General features: G+C 46.7%; 1 protein-coding gene across 4 annotated transcripts in view; it reads right to left on the bottom strand.

The window, feature by feature from the left end:
- The window catches only part of LOC134909716 (cytochrome P450 3A9-like), a 273,043-nt gene that overhangs the window by 153,049 nt on the left and 96,147 nt on the right, over positions 1–23,847 (bottom strand). For 3 of the 4 annotated variants that reach the window (XM_063916910.1, XM_063916912.1, XM_063916911.1), the window contains exon 2: positions 15,633–15,726. The exons of the other annotated variant lie outside the window; for it this stretch is intronic. In XM_063916910.1, the coding sequence (XP_063772980.1) occupies positions 15,633–15,726 (94 nt within the window). The remainder of the gene's footprint in view (positions 1–15,632; positions 15,727–23,847) is intronic. 4 annotated transcript variants of the gene reach the window in all.

Below are 23,847 nucleotides of genomic sequence, written 5' to 3'. Positions count from 1 at the left end.
TATACACTTTGTGCCAGGCAGAGCACGTTATACACATTGCACCAGGTAAAGCACATTATACTGTACACATTGCACCAGGTAGAGCATGTTATACACTTTGCGCCAGGCAGAGCACATTATACACTTTGCGCCAGACAGAGCACAATATTCACATTGCACCAGGTAAAGCACGTTATACACTTTGCGCAAGGCAGAGCACGTTATACACTTTGAGCAAGGCAGAGCATATTATTATAAATTGCACCAGGTAAAGTACATTATACACATTGCACCAGGAAGAGCCTGTTGTACACTTTTCAGCCAGGCAGAGCACATTATACACATTGCACCAGGTAAAGCACATTATACACATTGCACCAGGTAGAGCACGTTACACAGTTTGCGCCAGGCAGAGCACGTTATACACATTGCGCCAGGCAGATCACATTATTACACATTGCTCCAGGTAAAGCACATTATACACATTGTACCAGGTGAAGCACATTATACATATTGCACCAGGCAGAGCACATTAAACACATTGCACTAGGTAGAGCACATGGGCCCTCATTCCGAGTTGTTCGCTCGCAAGGCGATTTTAGCAGAGTTACACACGCTAAGCCGCCGCCTACTGGGAGTGTATCTTGGCTTCTTAAATGTGCGACCGATGTATGCGCAATATTGCGATCACAAACGAGTTAGCAGTTTTTGAGTAGCTTCAGACTTACTCTGCCTGTGCGATCAGTTCAGTGCTTTTCGTTCCCGGCTGACGTCATAAACACACCCAGCGTTCGCCCAGGCACTCCCACCGTTTCTTCGGCCACTCCTGCGTTTTTTCCGGAAACGGTAGCGTTTCCAGCCACACGCCCCTAAAACGCCGTGCATTCGCCCAGTAACACCCATTTCCTGTCAATCACAATGCGATCGTCGGAGCGATGAAAAAGCCGTGAGTAAACTTACTTTCTTCATAGTAAAGTTACTTGGCGCAGTCGCAGTGCGAACATTGCGCATGCGCACTAAGAGAATTCTCACTGCGATGCGATGAAAAACTCCGAGCGAACAACTCGGAATGAGGGCCATTATACATATTGCACCAGTTAGTTGCTATACATATTGCACCAGTTAGTTGTACAGTACTTACTGATTGTCACACAACTGGTGTGTGACGCAGTCAGAATTTTCTGGTTGCTAGCTCCTGCTTTGCATGCTAGCTGCAGCAGCCATGAATCCACTGTGCAGTGTGCTTGCTGTGACGGCCCGGGCTGGAAGGGAGGCGGAACACGTGATGTTGCTGGAAGGGAGGCGGAGCCGCTAGTAGTGACTGACGGCTCAGAATACTATGCATTATGGGCAGGAGGGGTTGCTGCGCATGCGCAGAAGCTCAGACGGCGGCAATTTTCAAAGTGTTTCACTGAGCTTCTGTGCATGCGCAGAAGCTTTCAGTGAACGTTGCCGCGATCGCGGCTGGCAGCCTGCATGGGGGTAGCGGGCAGCCAATGAGGGGATGACCGGCCGGACAAACAGAAACCGGTCCGGCGTCCCAGCATGCCAAACCGCCGCTGGGAATAACTTTCCGGATAATGCAGCTCTCCCTGGCACCCAGCCCACACTGTTGAGAAAAGGTGCATACACACGGTGAGATTCGGGCTAACCCCGTTTCTCACTGCGCGATAGGGACTAGGTCGGTATAGCAAGCAAATAATGACTGTGCTTGCGATACTGACTATGTGCGATTTTGGCAAAGTGTTAATTTTTTACTATCTTCTCTACAAAATAGTCAAAATTGACTTGCCTGCACAGTCTATCTAGGCTTGCGATGCCGACCGCGCATCGGCATCGCATCAGGATCGCAGGGTGACTTTAAACTTGTGATCTGCACTAACTTTTCTTACGATTTTGACTATATAGTCAAAATCGTAAGAAAAATATCTCACCGTGTGTACACGCCTTAAGACACAGATGAGCAAGGAGTCACCGGCACTAACCTGTACGCATGCTTCTGTCTGAGGATAAGGTCTCACTTCCATTTCCTGCAGTCTGTTGGTTCCTTGTGCCCAATGGCTGTATGGCTCCAGGATGACCCCGTGCAATTACATGGCTTGGACGGCTCTAGATGCCTGGCCACTCAATCAGTGCCCTGGCTGCCCCATGTCATTTATGTTGACGGCAGCACTCTTCATTGCCGCGGCTCCGGCTTTAATTCCACGGCTCCAGCAGTACGCTTCATTGCCGTGGCTCGGGCTTGTGTGGCTCCAGCAGCACGCTTCATTGCCATGGCTTCCTGCTTGCATGAGCTTCAACGGCCGACCAGTGGACTGTCCCAGCATTCCGGCGCTCCAATCCACCGCTGGGTGCAGGTATACAGGGGATAGGGGGTGCGCCTAAAGTAATGGAGGGGGGGGAAGCTGAGGATGGGGGGTTATTGGGGAACAGGGGGGTGATGGGGCACAGTGAGTGCAGGATATGGGGGCACAGGGAGAGAGGGGAAGTGTAGGGGCACAGAGAAAGGTGGAGGTATTGGGGCACACAGAGAGGGGGGATGTTGGGGTACAGATATGGGGGTGCAGGGAATGGCCTGAACAGTAATAAGAATCCTTACACTGGCCCTCCCCTGGCTGTCAGATACTGTGTGGTGACTGGTACGCACTAGGGAGGCCAATCCCGGGATCGGCGGGATCCCGGGATTTGGCCCCAAAATTGCCGAGCCTCCAATCCCGGGATTCACGGGATTAGAGTGCGCATGCGCATTTTTGCCGGACAGCGCTGAGCACTACAGCACAGCGCTGCCCGGCTGTCAGCGATATAACACTGAGCTCGCTGGCGGCATTTCAAATGTAGCGCCGGCCGCCAGACAATCAGAGCTGGCAGACCGGCAGCCAATCAGGGAAGCGGCAGCAGCCGCGGCTCCTGATTGGCTGCTAGAATGCCAGTTCTGACTGGCTGGCGGCCAGCGCTACAGTTGAAATGCCGCCAGCGTGGTCAGTGTGTGTGTGTCCATGGCTGGTGCCCGCGGCGCATTAATTAGTAAGTGTTCTCTACCTACACCCACACTCCCTCTCTGCTCCAGACATCCTCCCTCCCTCTCTGAGCCTGAAATCCTCCTTGCTCGCTACACCCACCTTCCCTTCCTGCTCCCTACACAGCCACCCTCCCGCTGCTCCCTACAACCACTCTCCCTTCCTGCTCACTACATCCACCCTCCCTTCCTGCTCCCTACACCCACCCTCCCTTCTCCTTACATGCTCCCTACACACCCACTGTCCCACTGCTCCCTACACCCACCCTCCCTTCCTGCTCCTTACATGCTCCCCACACCAACCCTACACCCCTCGCTGCCCTACACTGATCCCTACTGCAATCCCGGGATTGAGCATTTTTCAATCCCGAATCCCGGGATTGAAAAAATGCCCGGGATTGGCCTCCCTAGTACGCACCCCTGGGACCGGTGGCTGGGGGTCACGGAGCTCGGGTTCCCGGAGGCCAGCACACGGGAGTGACCAGCGGCTCAGAGAAGGCGCCTCCCGCCCGCGCTCAGACACTGCAGCAAACGAGGTGGGGGCGGAGCGCACAGGGAAGGCAGCTTCAGCGCTGCCCGTTGTGTACAGCACTAATACAGCGCGGGCAGTGCTGAAGCTGACAGCTGAGGCTGCACAGGCGTGGACTGGATGGCGCCTCTCTCATGTTTTGGGGGGAGCGAGCTGCCCCCATACCCCCCATTCCGACGCCCCTGATCCCTATATATCCATTTACCCACTCTTATTAGTGGGGAAAAACCATTAGTGGAAGCATGATTTTGGCAACTGGTCTTCAAAACACAAAAACTGGACATGTACTGCAATAATACATCTCATTAAAAGAATTAAGGGTGTAATTCAGAGTTTATCGCAGCATCAAATTTGTTAGCTAATGGGTAAAACCATGTGCACTGCAGGGGGAGCAGATAAACGTGCAGAAAGAGGGTGGGTCATTTTGTTTCTGTGCAGGGTAAATACTGCCTGCTTTATTTTTACACTGCAATTTAGATTTCAGTCTGAACACCCCCCCCCCCCCCCCCTCCTGCAGTGCACATGGTTTTGTCCAACTGCTAAGAAATTTGCTGCTGCGATCAACTCAGAATTAGGCCCTAAATGCGGACACTAAATATATTTTTGGATTTATCTTCGGAAAAAAAACAACAAATGGAAATAGTTTTCTCAGAAGCTAAGTAGGAGACTTCTGTTACCCAATGTGTCACTAATAACAGTAAGAAGAAGATGAACCATATTTTTAGCTTTATGGTATATATTTTTGATTGTATGTTTTTTTGTAGTGTGTCAATATTCTAATATGCCATGTACCAAAGTCAGTCCCTGGGGTTCCCTGTCTCTCAACCTAATATTGATCAGTGATTGATATACTTCCTAACATATGTTTGTGTGGTAATTATTATATAATGCTGTGGATATATGCTTAGGGCATAGGTCTGCAAACTCGGTCCTCATTACCCCCCACACAGTGCATGTTTTGCACGTAACCCAGCAGGTGCACAGGTGTATTAATTACTCACAGACACATTTTAAAAGGTCCGCAGGTGGAGTTAATTATGTCACTTGTGATTATGTGAGGAAACCTGCAAAACATGCACTGTGTGGGGTAATGAGGACCGAGTTTGCAGACCTATGGCTTAGGGCCTAATTCAGGCCTGATCGCAGTAGCAAAAAAAAATTCTAATGGGCAAAACCATTAGAGATGAGCGGGTTCGGTTCCTCTGAATCCGAACCCGCCCGAACTTCAGCTTTTTTTTCACGGGTCCGAGCAGGCTCGGATCCTCCCGCCTTGCTCGGTTAACCCGAGCGCGCCCGAACGTCATCATCCCGCTGTCGGATTCTCGAGAGACTCAGGTTCTATATAAGGAGCCGCGCGTCGCCGCCATTTTCACACGTGCATTGAGATTGATATGGAGAGGACGTGGCTGGCGTCCTCTCCATTTAGATTAGATTAGAGAGTCAGAGACACTTGAGTTGATTTACTAATTTGGGGAGCATTAGGAGGAGTACTCAGTACAGTGCAGCAGAGTTCTGCTGATAGTGTGACCACCAGTTTAATTTTAATCCGCTCTCTGTCTGAAAAAAACGATACACAGTCACATACCATATCTGTGCTCAGCCTCAGTGTGCTGCATGATAATATGATAATGATATATCATCTATGTATGTATTATATCTGACTGTGCTGAGTGCTCACTGCCAGTGCTGCTCACACAGCTTAATTGTGGGGGAGACTGGGGAGTAGTTATAGCAGGAGTACAGTGCACACTTTTGCTGCCAGTGTGACCACTGACCACCAGTATATTGTCTGCCTGAAAAAGTTAAACAAACACTCCTGTGGTGTTTTTTTTTTTTTTATTCTATAAACGCATTCTGCTGACAGTGTCCAGCAGGTCCGTCATTCATTATATTATATAAATATTTACCTGCAGTAGTGTTATATTTTTTTTGTTCATTTCTATCATCATTATCATCTCTATACTAGCAGACACAGTACGGTAGTCCACGGCTGTAGCTACCTCTGTGTCGTCAGTGCTTGTCCATAATTGTATACCTACCTGTGATGGGGGTTTTTTTTTTCTATCTTCTTCATACTAGTAGTTCAGCAGTCTGCTGACAGCGTCCAGCAGGTCCGTCATTATATATTATATATACCTGCAGTAGTGATTATATATATATATATATATATATATATATATATATATATATATATATATATATATATATATATATATATATATATTTTTTTTTATATCATTATCATCTCTATACTAGCAGACACAGTACGGTAGTCCACGGCTGTAGCTACCTCTGTGTCGTCAGTCACTCGTCATCCATAAGTATACTAGTATCCATCCATCTCCATTGTTTACCTGAGGTGCCTTTTAGTTGTGCCTATTAAAATATGGAGAACAAAAATGTTGAGGTTCCAAAATAGGGAAAGATCAAGATCCACTTCCACCTCGTGCTGAAGCTGCTGCCACTAGTCATGGCCGAGACGATGAAATTCCATCAACGCCGTCTGCCAAGGCCGATGCCCAATGTCATAGTACAGAGCATGTAAAACACAAAATATCAGTAAAAAAAAGGACTCAAAAATCTAAAAAAAAATCGTTGTCGGAGAAGCGTAAACTTGCCAATATGCCATTTACCACACGGAGTGGCAAGGAACGGCTGAGGCCCTGGCCTATGTTCATGGCTAGTGGTTAAGCTTCACATGAGGATGGAAGCACTCAGCCTCTCGCTAGAAAAATGAAAAGACTTAAGCTGGCAAAAGCACAGCAAAGAACTGTGCGTTCTTCAAAATCACAAATCCACAAGGAGAGTCCAATTGTGTCGGTTACGATGCCTGACCTTCCCAACACTGGACGTGAAGAGCCTTCCACCATTTGAACGCCCCCTGCAAGTGCTGGAAGGAGCACCCGCAGTCCAGTTCCTGATAGTCAGATTGAAGATGTCAGTGTTGAAGTACACCAGGGTGAGGAGGATATGGGTGTTGCTGGCGCTGGGGAGGAAATTGACAAGGAGGATTCTGATTGTGAGGTGGTTTGTTTAAGTCAGGCACCCGGGGAGACACCTGTTGTCCGTGGGAGGAATATGGCCATTGACATGCCTGGTGAAAATACCAAAAAAATCAGCTCTTCGGTGTGGAAGTATTTCAACAGAAATGCGGACAACAGGTGTCAAGCCGTGTGTTGCCTTTGTCAAGCTGTAATAAGTAGGGGTAAGGACGTTAACCACCTCGGAACATCCTCCCTTATACGTCACCTGCAGCGCATTCATCATAAGTCAGTGACAAGTTCAAAAACTTTGGGCGACAGCGGAAGCAGTCCATTGACCAGTAAATCCCTTCCTCTTGTAACCAAGCTCACGCAAACCACCCCACCAACTCCCTCAGTGTCAATTTCCTCCTTCCCCAGGAATGCCAATAGTCCTGCAGGCCATGTCACTGGCAATTCTGACGAGTCCTCTCCTGCCTGGGATTCCTCCGATGCATCCTTGAGTGTAACGCCTACTGCTGCTGGCGCTGCTGTTGTTGCTGCTGGGAGTCGATGGTCATCCCAGAGGGGAAGTCGTAAGACCACTTTTACTACTTCCACCAAGTAACTGACTGTCCAACAGTCCTTTGCGAGGAAGATGAAATATCACAGCAGTCATCCTGCTGCAAAGTGGATAACTGAGGCCTTGGCATCCTGGGCGGTGAGAAACGTGGTTCCGGTATCCATCATTACTGCAGAGCCAACTATAGACTTGTTTGAGGTATGTGTCCCCGGTACCAAATACCATCTAGGTTCCATTTCTCTAGGCAGGCGATACCGAAAATGTACACAGACCTCAGAAAAAGACTCACCAGTGTCCTAAAAAATGCAGTTGTACCCAATGTCCACTTAACCACGGACATGTGGACAAGTGGAGCAGGGCAGACTCAGGACTATATGACTGACAGCCCACTGGGTAGATGTATTGACTCCCGCCGCAAGAACAGCAGCGGCGGCACCAGTAGCAGCATCTCGCAAATGCCAACTCTTTCCTAGGCAGGCTACGCTTTGTATCACCTCTTTCCAGAATACGCACACAGCTGAAAACCTCTTACGGCAACTGAGGAAGATCATCGCAGAATGGCTTACCCCAATTGGACTCTCCTGTGGATTTGTGGCATCGGACAACGCCAGCAATATTGTGCGTGCATTATATCTGGGCAAATTCAAGCACGTCCCATGTTTTGCACATACCTTGAATTTGGTGGTGCAGAATTATTTAAAAAACGACAGGGGCGTGCAAGAGATGCTGTCGGTGGCCAGAAGAATTGCGGGACACTTTCGGCGTACAGGCACCACGTACAGAAGACTGGAGCAACACCAAAAACGCCTGAACCTGCCCTGCCATCATCTGAAGCAAGAAGTGGTAACGAGGTGGAATTCAACCCTCTATATGCTTCAGAGGTTGGAGGAGCAGCAAAAGGCCATTCAAGCCTATACATCTGACCACGATATAGGAGGTGGAATGCACCTGTCTCAAGCGCAGTGGAGAATGATTTCAACGTTGTGCAAGGTTCTGCAACCTTTTGAACTTGCCACACGTGAAGTCAGTTCAGACACGGCCAGCCTGAGTCAGGTCATTCCCCTCATCAGGCTTTTGCAGAAGAAGCTGGAGACATTGAAGGAGGAGCTAAGACAGAGCGATTCCGCTAGGCATGTGGGACTTGTGGATGGAGCCCTTCATTTGCTTAACCAGGATTCACGGGTGGTCAATCTGTTGAAATCAGAGCACTACATTTTGGCCACCGTGCTCGATCCTAGATTTAAAACCTACGTTGTATCTCTCTTTCCGGCAGACACAAGTCTGCAGGGGTTGAAAGACCTGCTGGTGAGAAAATTATCAAGTCAAGTGGAACTTGATCGGTCAACAGCTCCTCCTTCACATTCTCCCGCAATTGGGGGTGCGAGGAAAAGGCTCAGAATTCCGAGCCCACCCGCTGGCGGTGATGCGGGGCAGTCTGGAGCGACTGCCGATGCTGACATCTGGTCCGGACTGAAGGACCTGCCAACGATTACGGACATGTCGTCTACTGTCACTGCATAGGATTCTCTCACCATTGAAAGAATGGTGGAGGATTATATGAGTGACCGCATCCAAGTAGGCACGTCAGACAGTCCGTACGTATACTGGAAGGAAAAAGAGGCAATTTGGAGGCCCTTGCACAAACTGGCTTTATTCTACCTAAGTTGCCCTCCCACAAGTGTGTATTCCGAAAGAGTGTTTAGTGCCGCCGCTCACCTTGTCAGCAATCGGCGTACGAGGTTACTTCCAGAAAATGTGGAGAAGATGATGTTCATTAAAATGAATTATAATCAATTCCTCCGTGGAGACATTCACCAGCAGCAATTGCCTCCACAAAGTACACAGGGAGCTGAGATGGTGGATTCCAGTGGGGACGAATTGATGATCTGTGAGGAGGGGGATGTACACGGTGATGAATCGGAGGATGATGATGAGGTGGACATCTTGCCTCTGTAGAGCCAGTTTGTGCAAGGAGAGATTAATTGCTTCTTTTTTGGTGGGGGTCCAAACCAACCCGTCATTTCAGTCACAGTCGTGTGGCAGACCCTCTAAAAGGGTTGCTGGAAGGACTGCCGCGCCCCAGAGAGCAGCAGTAGCGATATCTACGGGGGGTCACTCAGCCCCCTGTAACATGAATACACAAAAAAAATGAGAAATCGCGTCTGCGCTCATCAAAGAATGCAATACATGAAAAGATGTGTGGTATCTAAAGAATAGTTCTCAAAGTTGACAGAATTGATGTGTCGCGTAATGTCAATAAATGTTTTGAACCTTTCCTTGTGTGTCTTTATTTCTGATTCTCCAAGCTTGAATAGGTCTGTTCCCTTAGTCGTGTGGGACTTTGATGTGTTTTCTCCTTAGCAGTATCTCGAATAGTCGTTCTCCAGGGTTTCCTCCTGTACTTCCTTCAAGGGTATCGAGGAGGTTCTTATCCTCAACGATTGGAGACAAAGAGACAGAAATAGCCGCTGATAGTGTAGTAGGCGTATTGCAAATAGTGGAAGTGTCTTATAGGAAAAATCTTTAGAAGAATAGTGGCTGCTATTGCGTACCAGTACTCACGTGAAGGACGTGATGTACCCCTCGCGTAAAGGTATCTTTGGAGTTCTTATGGTTTCTCCTCTTCCTCTAGACAAGATCCTTTGTAGTTCTTATCCTCGGGAGTGAGAGAGGAGATGGAACAGTTGATAGTGTAGTATGTCTTATGATAGAGTGGATGAAAGGTAATTTACCTTTCTAAACTTATGATTTATATTGGGGGAGTGCATACCATACTCACATCCATATGGGGGAGTGTAAAACACATAAAGGTATCTTTTTAGATGGATATGTTGTCGTATACGGTCACATTCATGCAGATCAAAATAGATGAGAGGAATAATGGGCGTACCCAACTCACACTGTACAATGTGGAAACTTTTGTATAAGGGTATCTTTATAATGGTTCTGCTGCTTCTAGATGCTCCTTATTCCAAAGTCCGTTCCTCTCGTTTTATACAAGAAGAGAAACGAAGCAAGGTGTCATGAGGTGACACATAAAAATTTATTTATACAAGAACTTATAAAACAACATAAAAAACTGCCGATGGGTTCCAGGTAAGAGAGGGGGGTATACACGGGTGAGTAAGATGTTAATGTCCGGATTGTTCTCACCTTAGTAAGTACCGTCCCAATCAGTCCCTGGTAGTCCTGGCCCTCACACCAACGCGTTTCGACTGAAGAAGTCTTTTTCAAGGTGTATCATGAGGGCACTGGTACCACTATTTAAACCCCCTAACAGGAAGTCATGTGGTGGGGGTGTGGTTACAGAGTGCAGATTATAACAGTAGATTTTTAATACATTATGCTCTATAAAAGATGTATTGAGTTGTACAAATACTTTAGTTATGATTAGCACAATAAAAATAACATTGGTGCAGTAAAAAAAGTGTTTAAAACGTGCCCGTTACGTCACTTCCGGTATTTGAAACGCATTTACTTCCGGAAGTGGCGTGTGCAAACGGGATACAAATGGTGGTGTATTTACCAATTATATAAATAAGGGAGAGAGAGGCAGTATCCGTGAGCAACTAAATGTTGCTGATTTGGTCTGGGGATATCCAAATGCAATGCGCCGCTATTTAGGGCGGTGGAACGCCTGTACCGGAAGTGACGGTCATGCGTTCCACCGGAGGGGGGAGTGTGCACTTCCGGTGAGTGAAGTGCAGGAGATCGATGCGTCTCGAATGTTAGACGTGGAACGCACGTGATCCCGGAAATGACGGGAGACATCGAGTGCGTTCCACCTGGAGGAAGGGGCGCAATGGGATGTAATAGGATGTTTGGAGCCTGTGAAAAAGTTTATGGCTGTAGAAGTAACAATAGGGTCAAAGGATTAAAGAACCTGAGAAAATACACGGTTTATAGTAATAAAAAAACAATAAATATTAAATATTAAATAATAAATACTGAGTTCAAGGCAGGTTATATGAAAATGGTCTGATGCAACTGTATCTTATTATTTGAAAAAGTGCCTGGTAATAAATGGTTAATGGATTATGTATTTGGGTGGGAGGAGTCCCATCATTACAATATACAAGGCTAGCTGATAAAATATTAGGTGCCGGTAGAGATACTATCAGACAGTCAATATAGTGCTTTATTCGGTTCGGTAATGAAATGAAGAGAGAGTCACTGATTATGTGGTTGGCATAAAAGGGGGATTGAAGTTGAACCGGAGCGGGGTAAGGTACTTTATGAAAATGGTCCATGCCCCTTAAAGAAACCATTTGGTTTCAAACTCCAAATTGAGGCCTTTAGGTTTCAAAGTACCGAGATTGAAGATGCTTCGCATTTCGGTTTGGGCGAGTCTTTCTTCAATATTTCCTTTTCTCCAGTTTCCTGCCACAGCCTGAATGCCACAAAAAAGTGTTATCTCCGAAGGTTTGCAGTCATGTTCATCTTTAAAGTGGGCGGAGATTCCATGAGTGGGAAGACCCTTCTTTATATTTCTGAGATGCTCGCTCATCCTTTCCTTTAACTTCCTGGTTGTTCTTCCTACATATTGTTTATTGCATTTACATTGTACTAAATATACCACGTTTTTACTGTCACACGTTATGAATTCCTTAATGTCATATTTTTTCTTATTGCTGGTAGATATATAGCTGGTTATAATGGAGGTGTTGCTTCTGCAGTTGCGGCACATTTGGCACTGGCCGCACCTATAGAAGCCCTTGCTCTTAATGGTAGTGGTTCTCTTGGGGATCTCCAGTGCGCTTTTTACAAGGTGTTTGCGAAGGTTGTCGGCCTTTCGATAGATGAATCTTGGTTTATCTTGTATATATTGTTTGAGTGTGGGATCCCATTGCGCCCCTTCCTCCAGGTGGAACGCACTCGATGTCTCCCGTCATTTCCGGGATCACGTGCGTTCCACGTCTAACATTCGAGACGCATCGATCTCCTGCACTTCACTCACCGGAAGTGCACACTCCCCCCTCCGGTGGAACGCATGACCGTCACTTCCGGTACATGCGTTCCACCGCCCTAAATAGCGGCGCATTGCATTTGGATATCCCCAGACCAAATCAGCAACATTTAGTTGCTCACGGATACTGCCTCTCTCTCCCTTATTTATATAATTGGTAAATACACCACCATTTGTATCCCGTTTGCACACGCCACTTCCGGAAGTAAATGCGTTTCAAATACCGGAAGTGACGTAACGGGCACGTTTTAAACACTTTTTTTACTGCACCAATGTTATTTTTATTGTGCTAATCATAACTAAAGTATTTGTACAACTCAATACATCTTTTATAGAGCATAATGTATTAAAAATCTACTGTTATAATCTGCACTCTGTAACCACACCCCCACCACATGACTTCCTGTTAGGGGGTTTAAATAGTGGTACCAGTGCCCTCATGATACACCTTGAAAAAGACTTCTTCAGTCGAAACGCGTTGGTGTGAGGGCCAGGACTACCAGGGACTGATTGGGACGGTACTTACTAAGGTGAGAACAATCCGGACATTAACATCTTACTCACCCGTGTATACCCCCCTCTCTTACCTGGAACCCATCGGCAGTTTTTTATGTTGTTTTATAAGTTCTTGTATAAATAAATTTTTATGTGTCACCTCATGACACCTTGCTTCGTTTCTCTTCTTGTATAAAACGAGAGGAACGGACTTTGGAATAAGGAGCATCTAGAAGCAGCAGAACCATTATAAAGATACCCTTATACAAAAGTTTCCACATTGTACAGTGTGAGTTGGGTACGCCCATTATTCCTCTCATCTATTTTGATCTGCATGAATGTGACCGTATACGACAACATATCCATCTAAAAAGATACCTTTATGTGTTTTACACTCCCCCATATGGATGTGAGTATGGTATGCACTCCCCCAATATAAATCATAAGTTTAGAAAGGTAAATTACCTTTCATCCACTCTATCATAAGACATACTACACTATCAACTGTTCCATCTCCTCTCTCACTCCCGAGGATAAGAACTACAAAGGATCTTGTCTAGAGGAAGAGGAGAAACCATAAGAACTCCAAAGATACCTTTACGCGAGGGGTACATCACGTCCTTCACGTGAGTACTGGTACGCAATAGCAGCCACTATTCTTCTAAAGATTTTTCCTATAAGACACTTCCACTATTTGCAATACGCCTACTACACTATCAGCGGCTATTTCTGTCTCTTTGTCTCCAATCGTTGAGGATAAGAACCTCCTCGATACCCTTGAAGGAAGTACAGGAGGAAACCCTGGAGAACGACTATTCGAGATACTGCTAAGGAGAAAACACATCAAAGTCCCACACGACTAAGGGAACAGACCTATTCAAGCTTGGAGAATCAGAAATAAAGACACACAAGGAAAGGTTCAAAACATTTATTGACATTACGCGACACATCAATTCTGTCAACTTTGAGAACTATTCTTTAGATACCACACATCTTTTCATGTATTGCATTCTTTGATGAGCGCAGACGCGATTTCTCATTTTTTTTGTGTGGCAGACCCTGTCACTGAAATGATGGGTTGGTTAAAGTGTGCATGTCCTGTTTATACAACATAAGGGTGGGTGGGAGGGCCCAAGGACAATTCCATCTTGCACCTCTTTTTTCTTTAATTTTTCTTTGCGTCATGTGCTGTTTGGGGAGTAGTTTTTTGAAGGGCCATCCTGCGTGACACTGCAGTGCCACTTCTAGATGGGCCAGGTGTTTGTGACGGCCACTAGGGTCGTTTAGCTTACTCACACAGCTACCTCATTGCGCCTCTTTTTTTCTTTGCGTTATGTGCTGTTTGGGGAGTAGTTTTATGAAGGGCCAGCCTGCGTGACACTGCAGTGCCACTCCTAGATGGGCTAGGTGTTTGTGTCGGCCACTTGGGTCGCTGAGCTTAGTCATCCAGCAACCTTGGTGCAAATTTTAGGACTAAAAATAATATTGTGAGGTGTGAGGTATTCAGAATAGACTGTAAATAAGTGTAAATTATGGTTATTGAGGTTGATAATACTATGGGATCAAAATGACCCCCAAATTCAATGATTTAAGCTGTTTTTTTAGGTTTTTTTGAAAAAAACACCCGAATTCAAAACACACCCGCATCCGACAAACAAAATTCGGTGAGGTTTTGCCAAAACGCGTTCGAACCCAAAACACGGCCGCGGAACCGAACCCAAAACCAAAACCCGAAAAATTTCCGGTGCACATCTCTAAAAACCATGGCCCTCATTCCGAGTTGTTCGCTCGCAAGGCGATTTTAGCAGAGTTGCTCACGCTAAGCCGCCGCCTACTGGGAGTGTATCTTAGCATCTTAAAATTGCGAACTATGTATTCGCAATATTGCGATTACAAACTTCTTAGCAGTTTCAGAGTAGCTTCAGACTTACTTGGCATCTGCGATCAGTTCAGTGCTTGTTGGTCCTGGTTTGACGTCACAAACACACCCAGCGTTTGCCCAGACACTCCTGCGTTTTTTCCGGAAACGGTAGCGTTTTTACCCACACGCCCATAAAACGGCCTGTTTCCGCCCAGTAACACCCATTTCCTGTCAATCACACTACGATCGCCGGAGCGAAGAAAAAGCCGTCAGTAAAAATACTATCTTCATAGCAGATTTACTTGGCGCAGTCGCAGTGCGAACATTGCGCATGCGCACTAAGCAGAAAAACGCTGCGATGCGAAAAAATTTACCGAGCGAACGACTCGGAATGAGGGCCCATGTGCAGTGCTAGTGGGGCAGATATATAACGTGCAGAGAGAGTTAGATTTGGGTGGGGTGTGTTCAAACTGAAATCTAAATTGCAGTGTAAAAATAAAGCAGCCTGTATTTACCCTGCACAGAAATAAAATAACCCACCCAAATCTAACTCTTTCTGCAAATGTTGTATCTGCCCCACCTGCAGTGCACATGGTTTTGCTCATTAGAGAAAGAGTTTGCTGCTGCGATAAGGTCTGAATTAGGCACTTATTTTGATACCCATCATCATTATCAGTGCAAACTTGCACCTGCCCTATACATGGGGGTAAATTTACTAAGGTGGGAGTTCTATTTAAGATGAGATGTTGCCCATAGCAACCAATCAGATTTTACTTCTCATTTATCTAGCACCTTCTAGAAGATAACACCTGGAATCTGATTGGTTGCTATGGGCAACATCCCATCTTAAATAGAACTCCCATCTTAGTAAATTTACCCCATGGTATAGAGATTTGTGCACTCGGCCCCAGAGCATGCACAGTACAAAAAACATACTAGAGCCATTTCAAAAACTAACTTGTGGCCACCGCAAGTCAGACGCATAATCTTTCTATTATTTTCCACTGTTTTGTATAAAGTCTCTACACAGTCTCCGGACATTTCAAGCTTATTTTATAATTCAGCATTAGTCAACATACGTTTCCTTTGTTTCACTATGGTGCAGTGCTCTAGGATACAGCAGTACTAGTTATTAATAACAATAAAAGCAGTAAAAAAATTTTTTAAAAGCTCGCACAATTCACCATTAATACGTCATTTTACAGTAACATCAAATTTGTCAACAATAACATGACATACTTACCTTTCTATATCCCAAAAATGTTCCAACAAATGGTAACGGAGTAGGTCCAGGAACTCCCAACTTCTTGAATATTCCATATGGTAATATACCATAGCTGTAAGAATGACACAATAGGTAGTAACAAACAACATGCATTATTGTCTCCATCACATTTGGAATGTAAGCTCTCACGAGCAGGGTCCTTTACCCTCATGTGCTTTTACTTGATTTTCTGCCACCCTGATACTTATTTCTGTGTCATCTGCTGATGCAGCTACTGTATGTTTACATACCCTGTACTTGTCCTATAATGTCTTCAACTGTAAAGGAGGGTACACACTAGGTCAGGCATTCCCAACCACAGTCCTCAAGGCACACTCAAGGGCCCTACACATTTAACGATCCGCCTGACGGCGGATACAGCCGACAGGCGACCCGGCGGCGGGGGGGAGTGAAGTGCAGGCAAATATGGACGAGATCGTCCATATTGGCCTGCATGCACAGCCGACGGGGCACCAGCGATGAACGAGCGCGGAGCCGCGTATCGTTCATCGCTTGAGCCTCCACACTGAAAGATATGAACGGGAACTCGTTCATTAATGAACGAGATCATTCATATCTTTCAGTCAGATCGACGAGTGTGTAGGGCCTATAACAGTGCAGGTTTTTGTGATATCCAGGCTTCAGCACAGGTGACTTAATTAGTAGCTCAGTTATTTTGATTTAACCATATGTGCTGCAGCCTGGATATCACTAAAACCTGCACTGTTGGTGTGCCTTGAGGACCGTGGTTGGGAATGCCTGCACTAGGTGATATGCTCTGTGAGCGACGTCGCCTGCTGTGTTCCCTTTCCTGCCCGTCGTCGGTAGTACGTACATACTGAGCAATATGCAAACGATATCGCTCAGTGACGTCAATGATTACCTGTTTTGCTTACTTGTTTATGTACTCTGGCCCTCATTCCGAGTTGTTCGCTCGGTAAATTTCTTCGCATCGCAGCGGTTTTCAGCTTAGTACGCATGCGCAATGTTCGCACTGCGACTGCGCCAAGTAATTTTGCTATGAAGATAGTATTTTTACTCACGGCTTTTTCTTCGCTCCGGCTATCGTAGTGTGATTGACAGGAAATGGGTGTTACTGGGCGGAAACACAGCGTTTTATGGGCGTGTGGATGAAAACGCTACCGTTTCCGGAAAAAACGCAGGAGTGGCTGGAGAAACGGGGGAGTGTCTGGGCGAACGCTGGGTGTGTTTGTGACGTCAAACCAGGAACGACAAGCACTGAACTGATCGCAGATGCTGAGTAAGTCAGAAGCTACTCTGAAACTGCTAAGAAGTTTGTAATCGCAATATTGCGAATACATCGTTCGCAATTTTAAGAAGCTAAGATTCACTCCCAGTAGGCGGCAGCTTAGCGTGAGCAACTCTGCTAAAATCGCCTTGCGAGCGAACAACTCGGAATGAGGGCCTCTGTAACTAGGCACTGCGGATCCCCTGTGGTGCCATATAAAGGATAATAATAATTTAGAGGCTTTAGCTTATATGGAATTGTAAATTCCACACAAGTGAGTGGAGTCAGTCACATAGACCTTTCTCTGATAACTTGTGGACATCTATTATGTTGTCCCTAATGTGGACATGGGTAACACCCTCGTAACCGTGATATCCAGTGTTCTCCCAGGATCAATTTCACAAGTGTTCGACCCAGCTTATTTTACATGTCACTCTGCACTATCCTACTCCAGTGGTCTGATGATGGGAAAAACAGGATTTTAATACCTACCGGTAAATCCTTTTCTCCTAGTCCGTAGAGGATGCTGGGGTCCACTTCATGACCATGGGGTATAGACGGTTCCACAGTAGCCATGGGCACTCTTAAGACTTTTCAATGGGTGTGAACTGGCTCCTCCTATGCCCCTCCTCCAGACCTCAGTTATAGTAACTGTGCCCAGGGAGACGGACATTTCGAGGAAAGGATTTACTTTTATACGAACGGTGAGATTCATACCAGCCCACACATCAACCATGCCGCACAACATAGCATTCAACATAACACACACCAACAGGCATGAACCATTTACAGCAACATGCTGAAAACAAACGTAACACAACTTGTGTAACTAAAAATGAACAAAACTGCATTTAAAGTACGCACTGGGACGGGCGCCCAGCATCGTCTACGGACTAGGAGAAAAGGATTTGCCGGTAGGTATTAAAATCCTGTTTTCTCATACGTCCTATAGGATGCTGGGGTTCACTTCATGACCATGGGTTTTATACCAAAGCTCCGGGAGAGTGCGGATGACCCTGCAGCACCGTTTGACCGAACTTGAGGTCTTCATCGGCCAAGGTGTCAAACTTGTAGAACTTAGCAAATGTGTTTGACCCTGACCAAGTAGCTGCTCGGCAAAGTTGTAATGCAGAGACCCCCCCAGGCAGCCGCCCAGGATGAGCCCACCTTCCTAGTAAATTGGACCTTCACCGACGTAGGTAACAGCAATCCAGCCGTAGAATGTGCATGCTGAATCGTCCCTCTGATCCAGCGCGCAATAGTCTGCTTGGATGCAGGACACCCAATCTTGTTGGGAGCATACAGGACAAACAGGGCCTCTGTTTCCGTAACCTAGCGGTTCTAGTGACATAAATCTTCAAAGTTCTAACCACATTTAGAGACTTTGACTCAGTGAACGTGTCAGTAACTACTGGCAGCACAATAGGTTGGTTTATGTGGAAAGATGAAACCACCTTTGGAAGAAAATGTTGGCGAGTTCTCAACTCTGCCCTAACTTCATGAAAGACCAGGTAAGTGCTCTTGTGAGACAAGGCCCCCAACTCAGACACCAGCCTTGCGGATTCCAAGGCCAAAAGCATCACCACTTTCCAAGTGAGAAACTTCAACTCTATCTCTTGTAGAGGCTCAAACCAATCCGATTGAAGGAACTGCAACACCACATTAAGGTCCCATGGTGCCACAGGAGGCACAAATGGAGGCTGGATGTGCAGAACCACTTTCACAAAGGTCTGAACCTCTGGAAGAGCGGGCAATTGTTTTTGGAAAAAAATCGACAAGGCCAAAATCTGGACCTTGATTGACCCCAATCGAAGGCCCGCCTCCACACCAGCCTGCAGAAAATGTAGAAAACGTCCCAACTGAAACTCTTCCGTAGGAGCCTTCTTGGATTCACACCAAGACACATTTTCTCCAAATACGGTGGTAATGTTTCGACGTTACTCTTTTCCTGGCCTGAATAAGTGTGGGAATGACTTCCTTTGGAATACCTTTTCGGGCTAGGATCCGGGGCTCAACAGCCATGCCGTCAAACGTAGCCACGGTAAGTCTTGATACACGCACGGCCCCTGCTGCAGCAGGACCTCGCGAAGAGAAAGAGGCTGAGGATCTTTTATGAGCAACTCCTGAAGATCTGGGCACCAAGCCCTCCTTGGCCAGTCTGGGGCAATGAAGTTTGTTTGAACCCTTGTTCTTCTTATGATCCTGAGAACTTTTGGGATCAGCGGAAGTGACCGGAATACCCACTGGGTCACTAGCGCATCCACTGCTATTTGCTTGAGGGTCTCTCGACCTGGAACAATATTTCTGAAGCTTCTTGTTGCAACGAGATGCCATCATGTCTACTTGAGGAATTCCCCAAAGACTTGTCACCTCTGCGAAGACTTCTTGGTGGAGGCCCCACTCTCTTGGATGGAGATCGTGTCTGCTGAGGAAGTCTGCTTCCCAGTTGTCTACTCCCGGAATGAAAATTGCCAACAGAGCCTTTACATGTCTTTCTGCCCAGAGGAGGATCTTCGTCACCTCTGCCATTGCCCCTCTGCTTTTCGTTCCTCCTTGACGGTTTACTGTTACATTGTCCGACTGGATCTGCACGGGATGATCTTGAAGATGTACCGCTTGTTGAAGGCCGTTGTAAATGGCTCTCAATTCCAGCACATTTATGTGAAGGCAGGCTGCCTGACTTGACCATTTTCCTTGAAAGCTTTCCCCCTGAGTGACAGCTCCCCAGCCTAGGAGACTTGCAACCGTGGTTACCAGGACCCAGTCCTGAATCCCGAACCTGCGTCCCTCTAGTAGGTGCGAGCTGTGTAGCCACCACAGGAGCGAGATCCTGGCTTTCGATGACAGGACTATCTTCCGGTGCATGTTTAGGTGGGATCCCGACCACTTGTCCAACAGGTCCCACAGGAATACTATGGCATGGAACTTGCTAAACTGTATGGCCTCGTAGGCTGCCACCATCTTCCCCAACAACCGAATGCACTGATGGATCAGCACACTTGATGGTTTCAATAATCTGTTTTACCATTTTCTGGATTTCCAGAGCCTTTTCCACCGGAAGAAATACTCTGAACTTCTGTGTCCAGAATCATCCCGAGAAAAGACAATCTTGTCGTCAGTTACAACTGTGACTTTGGAAAATTCATGATCCAACCGTGTTGTTGGAGTATTGACAGGGAGAGTGCGATGTTCTGCACCAACTGGTTCCTGGATCTCACTTTTATCAGGAGATCGTCCAAATAAGGATTATATTGACTCCTTTTTGACAGAGGACTATCATCTCCTCCATCACCTTGGTGAATACCCTCGGTGCCGTGGAGAGTCCAAACGGCAACGTCTGGAACTGGTAACGGCAATCCTAAACCGCGAATCTCAGATAAGCCTGGTGAAGAGGATAAATGGGAACGTGCAGGTAAGCATCCTTTATTTCTACTGACACCATGTAATCCCCCTCCTCCAGACTGGAAATCACTGCCCTGAGTGATTCCATCTTGAACCGTTTCAAGTAGAGATTCAGATTTTTTAGGTTTAGGATCGGTCTGACTGAGCCGTCCGGCTTCGGAACTACAAAGAGGATTGACTAAAACCTCTCCCCTTGTTGTGACAAAGGTACCAGGACTATGACCTGATCCTGACATAATTTTTGAATTGCCGCTGTTACGGACTCTCGTTCTAGAAGAGAAGCTGGCGAGGACGATTTGAAAAATCGGCATGGGGGAACGTCTTGAAACTCCAGCTTGTACCCCTGGGATACTATCTGCAAAACCCTTGGCTGAACAGTTTGAGACGTGACCCCACCTGAGTGGCCTCCCGCTACGGAGCCCCAGCTGTAGATTTGGTAGAAGTAGGGGTTGACTTCTGCTCCTGGGATCCTGAAGTCGTGGAGGACTTCTTTCCCTTTCCCCTACCTGTAAAGAAGGGAGAACCTTTGGCCTTCTTGTATTTATTGGGCCGAAAGGTCTGCATGTGAGAGTGATATGTCTTTTTTGCTGGTGCAGGAGCAGAAGGCAAAAAAGTCGACTTACCTGCGGTAGCCGCTGAGACTAACGCATCCAGTCTATCGCCAAATAAGGCCTCACCTTTATACGGGAGACCCTCCATATTCTTTTTGGAATCTGCATCTGCGTTCCACTTGCGAATCCACAATGCCCGCCGAGCCAATACTGCCATGGTAGCGGCTGTTGAACCCAAGAGTCCAATATCTTTCATCGCCTCTAGCATGTTTGCGGCAGCATCTTTGATATTCCCTAACTTAAGGAGTATCTCATCTTTATCAATCGTGTCAATTTCTGATGACAAGCTTTCTGACCATTTTTCAATAGCGCGACTCACCCACGCGCAAGCAATTGTGGGCCTGAGCAGCGTACCATTGGCAACATAAATGGATTTTAATGTAGTCTACATTTTGCGGTCTGCCGGCTCCTTTAGTGAAGCCGTCCCAGGTGCAGGGAGTATTACTTTCTTTGTCAACCTGGACAGTGCACTGTCTAACACAGGGGGTGACTCCCATTTTTTCCTGTCCTCTATAGGGAAAGGATAAGCCATCTGAATCCTCTTGAGAATACAAAATTTATTTTTGGGATTCACCCACACCCCTTCAAAGAGAGTATTTAGCTTTTGGGAAGGGGGGAAAGTAACCTTAGATTTCTTTTCTTTATAGAAATAGGCCTTCTCCTGAGGTACAGGAGTGGATTCAGAAACCTCCAGAACTTCTCTTATAGCCACAATCATATATTGTATATTTTTCGCCAATTTATGATCTATTTCCCTGGAGTCACTATCGCCTACACAGGAATCAGTGTCCGTGTCGGTATCAGTATTTTGCAAATGGCCCCTAATGTGACCCAGAGGAGTCGCCTGCGGGTGGAAGAACAGAACTCTGAAAAATCACATCTTCTACAGACTTTCTCCAGCATTCTGCATGAGATTCAGACTTATCTAACCTCCTATTGATATGATGCATACTTTCACGTATTTCTTTCACCCATGCAGGCTCTTGGTGTGCCGGTAGCGCCACCACATTACAAGTCTGTGTCCCTAAAATGGCTTCCTCCGGGGAAGAACTCCCTGCCTCTGACATGTCTTATACACGTGCACAACACACACACAGACACACTGGGCCTTATAGGGGACAGACCCACATTAAAATCTGTCAGAGGGACACAGTTTAGGAGTAGCCAGTTCAAAACCCCAGCGCCAGTATATAATGCCTGTGAACACAAAATGCCCACTGACATGCAGCGCTGATTTACACAGTAAACACACTTGTAAAGCACCAAATTCGCTTGTGCCTCCCCGTTTTGCACCCTTGCACCCTGATACTTGTAGTCATAGGTGGAGGAGGACCAGCAATGTCTCTGCAGCCTGAGGAGAGAGAGAAAATGGCGCTGAGCAGTGTGCTGGCTGCCTGAGGAAGAAGCTCCGCCCCTGCAATGGCACGTTTTTTCCTCAGAGAGTTTTTATAATATTTATACTGGCGGGCATCTTAGGCCTTCTTTTAGCCAGTTTATATAGGTATTTTGCTGCCCAGGCGCCCCCCCCCCCCCCCCCCTGCGCCTTGCACCCTGCAGTGCCTGTGTGTGTGTGGGCAGCAATGGCGCGCTGCGCTCCCGCCAGCCGCGCGGTACCTCAGCCGTCACTTTACTTGATTGAAGATCTATCTTTTTACACTCACCTGTCTTCTGGCTCTGTGAGGGAGGTGACGGCGTGCTGTGGGAGTAAGCATCTAGGCACGGCTAGCGTTCAGTATCCTTCAGGAGCTAATGGTGTCCTGTCAGCCAGAAGCAGAGACATGAAACTCTTCAGGAAGTTGGTTCCTACTTCTGCCCCCTCAGTCCCACGAAGCAGGGAGACTGTTGCCAGCAGTTCTTCCTGAAAATAAAAACCTTACATAAGTCTTTTCAGAGAAGCTCAGTAGAGCTCCCCTGGAGTGCATCCAGTTTGCCTGGGCACATTTCTAAAACTGAGGTCTGGAGGAGGGGCATAGAGGAAGGAGCCAGATTCACACCCATTGAAGAGTCTGCGGAACAGTCTATACCCCATGGTCATGAAGTGGACCCCTGCATCCTCTAGGACGTATGAGAAATCAAAGCTGCACTACATACACATAATTGTGACAGGCACAGTAACAAGAGAACCCTAGAGGAAGAGTCAGGCCTGCAAAAATACATGTGGGCTTCCCCCTGAGTTTAGCCAGCCCTAGTGCCAATAGCAGTAGGGTAGATGCTAGATTCAAGTGGCCTAAGGGACCTTTTACGTCAAGGGGAGGAGGCACGACACAAGGGGGAGGAGCTAGGCCAGCGGGATAGTTCCTCTACTATCCATGCCACCAACTATTACCTTTAGTAATCAGGTGCCGAGCGAAGCGGAGTGAGCGTACTTTTTGGGTACCCTGTTCGGCCGTAGCTCCTCCCCCTGGTGACATGTCTCCTCCCCTAGTGACATCAGAAGGTCCCTTCTCCCACTCCGATTTAGGACCAACCATAGCAGTAGGGCTTATATGCCTCACCTGATGTCCAGTGTATGCCAGATAAAGTGTGTATTTATTTCACTGTTATCTATGGTGAACTACAGGCACCCACATGACCCTATTGCTGGCTACTAGGGCAAACATGCACTTGGAACTTGGAGAACTACTGTGCAAGTGCAAACTGGGATCTGTAGTTTTCCAAGAATTTTTTTTCATTAAACTGATCATAGACCAGTTTAAGGGGGAAAAAAACACTTTAGCAATTTAACTGATGCTTATTTTATTTTTTTCAATGAAAACAAAAAAATTGCCTTTTTTTTTTTTACTGAAGTGAACATCTTTTAAAGGCATATATATAATATTTTAGCAAAAAAGAATCAAGGTCTAGCATCGCCCTCCCCCCACTAGCTATATGCCGCCATTGCGACCTTGGCAATATATTCCCAAACAGCAATAGATACTCCACTGGATTTAGG

The sequence above is a fragment of the Pseudophryne corroboree genome, chromosome 4, assembly GCF_028390025.1.
Source record: "Pseudophryne corroboree isolate aPseCor3 chromosome 4, aPseCor3.hap2, whole genome shotgun sequence".
NCBI classification, from domain to species: domain Eukaryota; kingdom Metazoa; phylum Chordata; class Amphibia; order Anura; family Myobatrachidae; genus Pseudophryne; species Pseudophryne corroboree.
The sequence above is the reverse complement of the archived record's forward strand: the minus strand, read 5'-3'. Positions and strand labels throughout refer to the sequence as shown.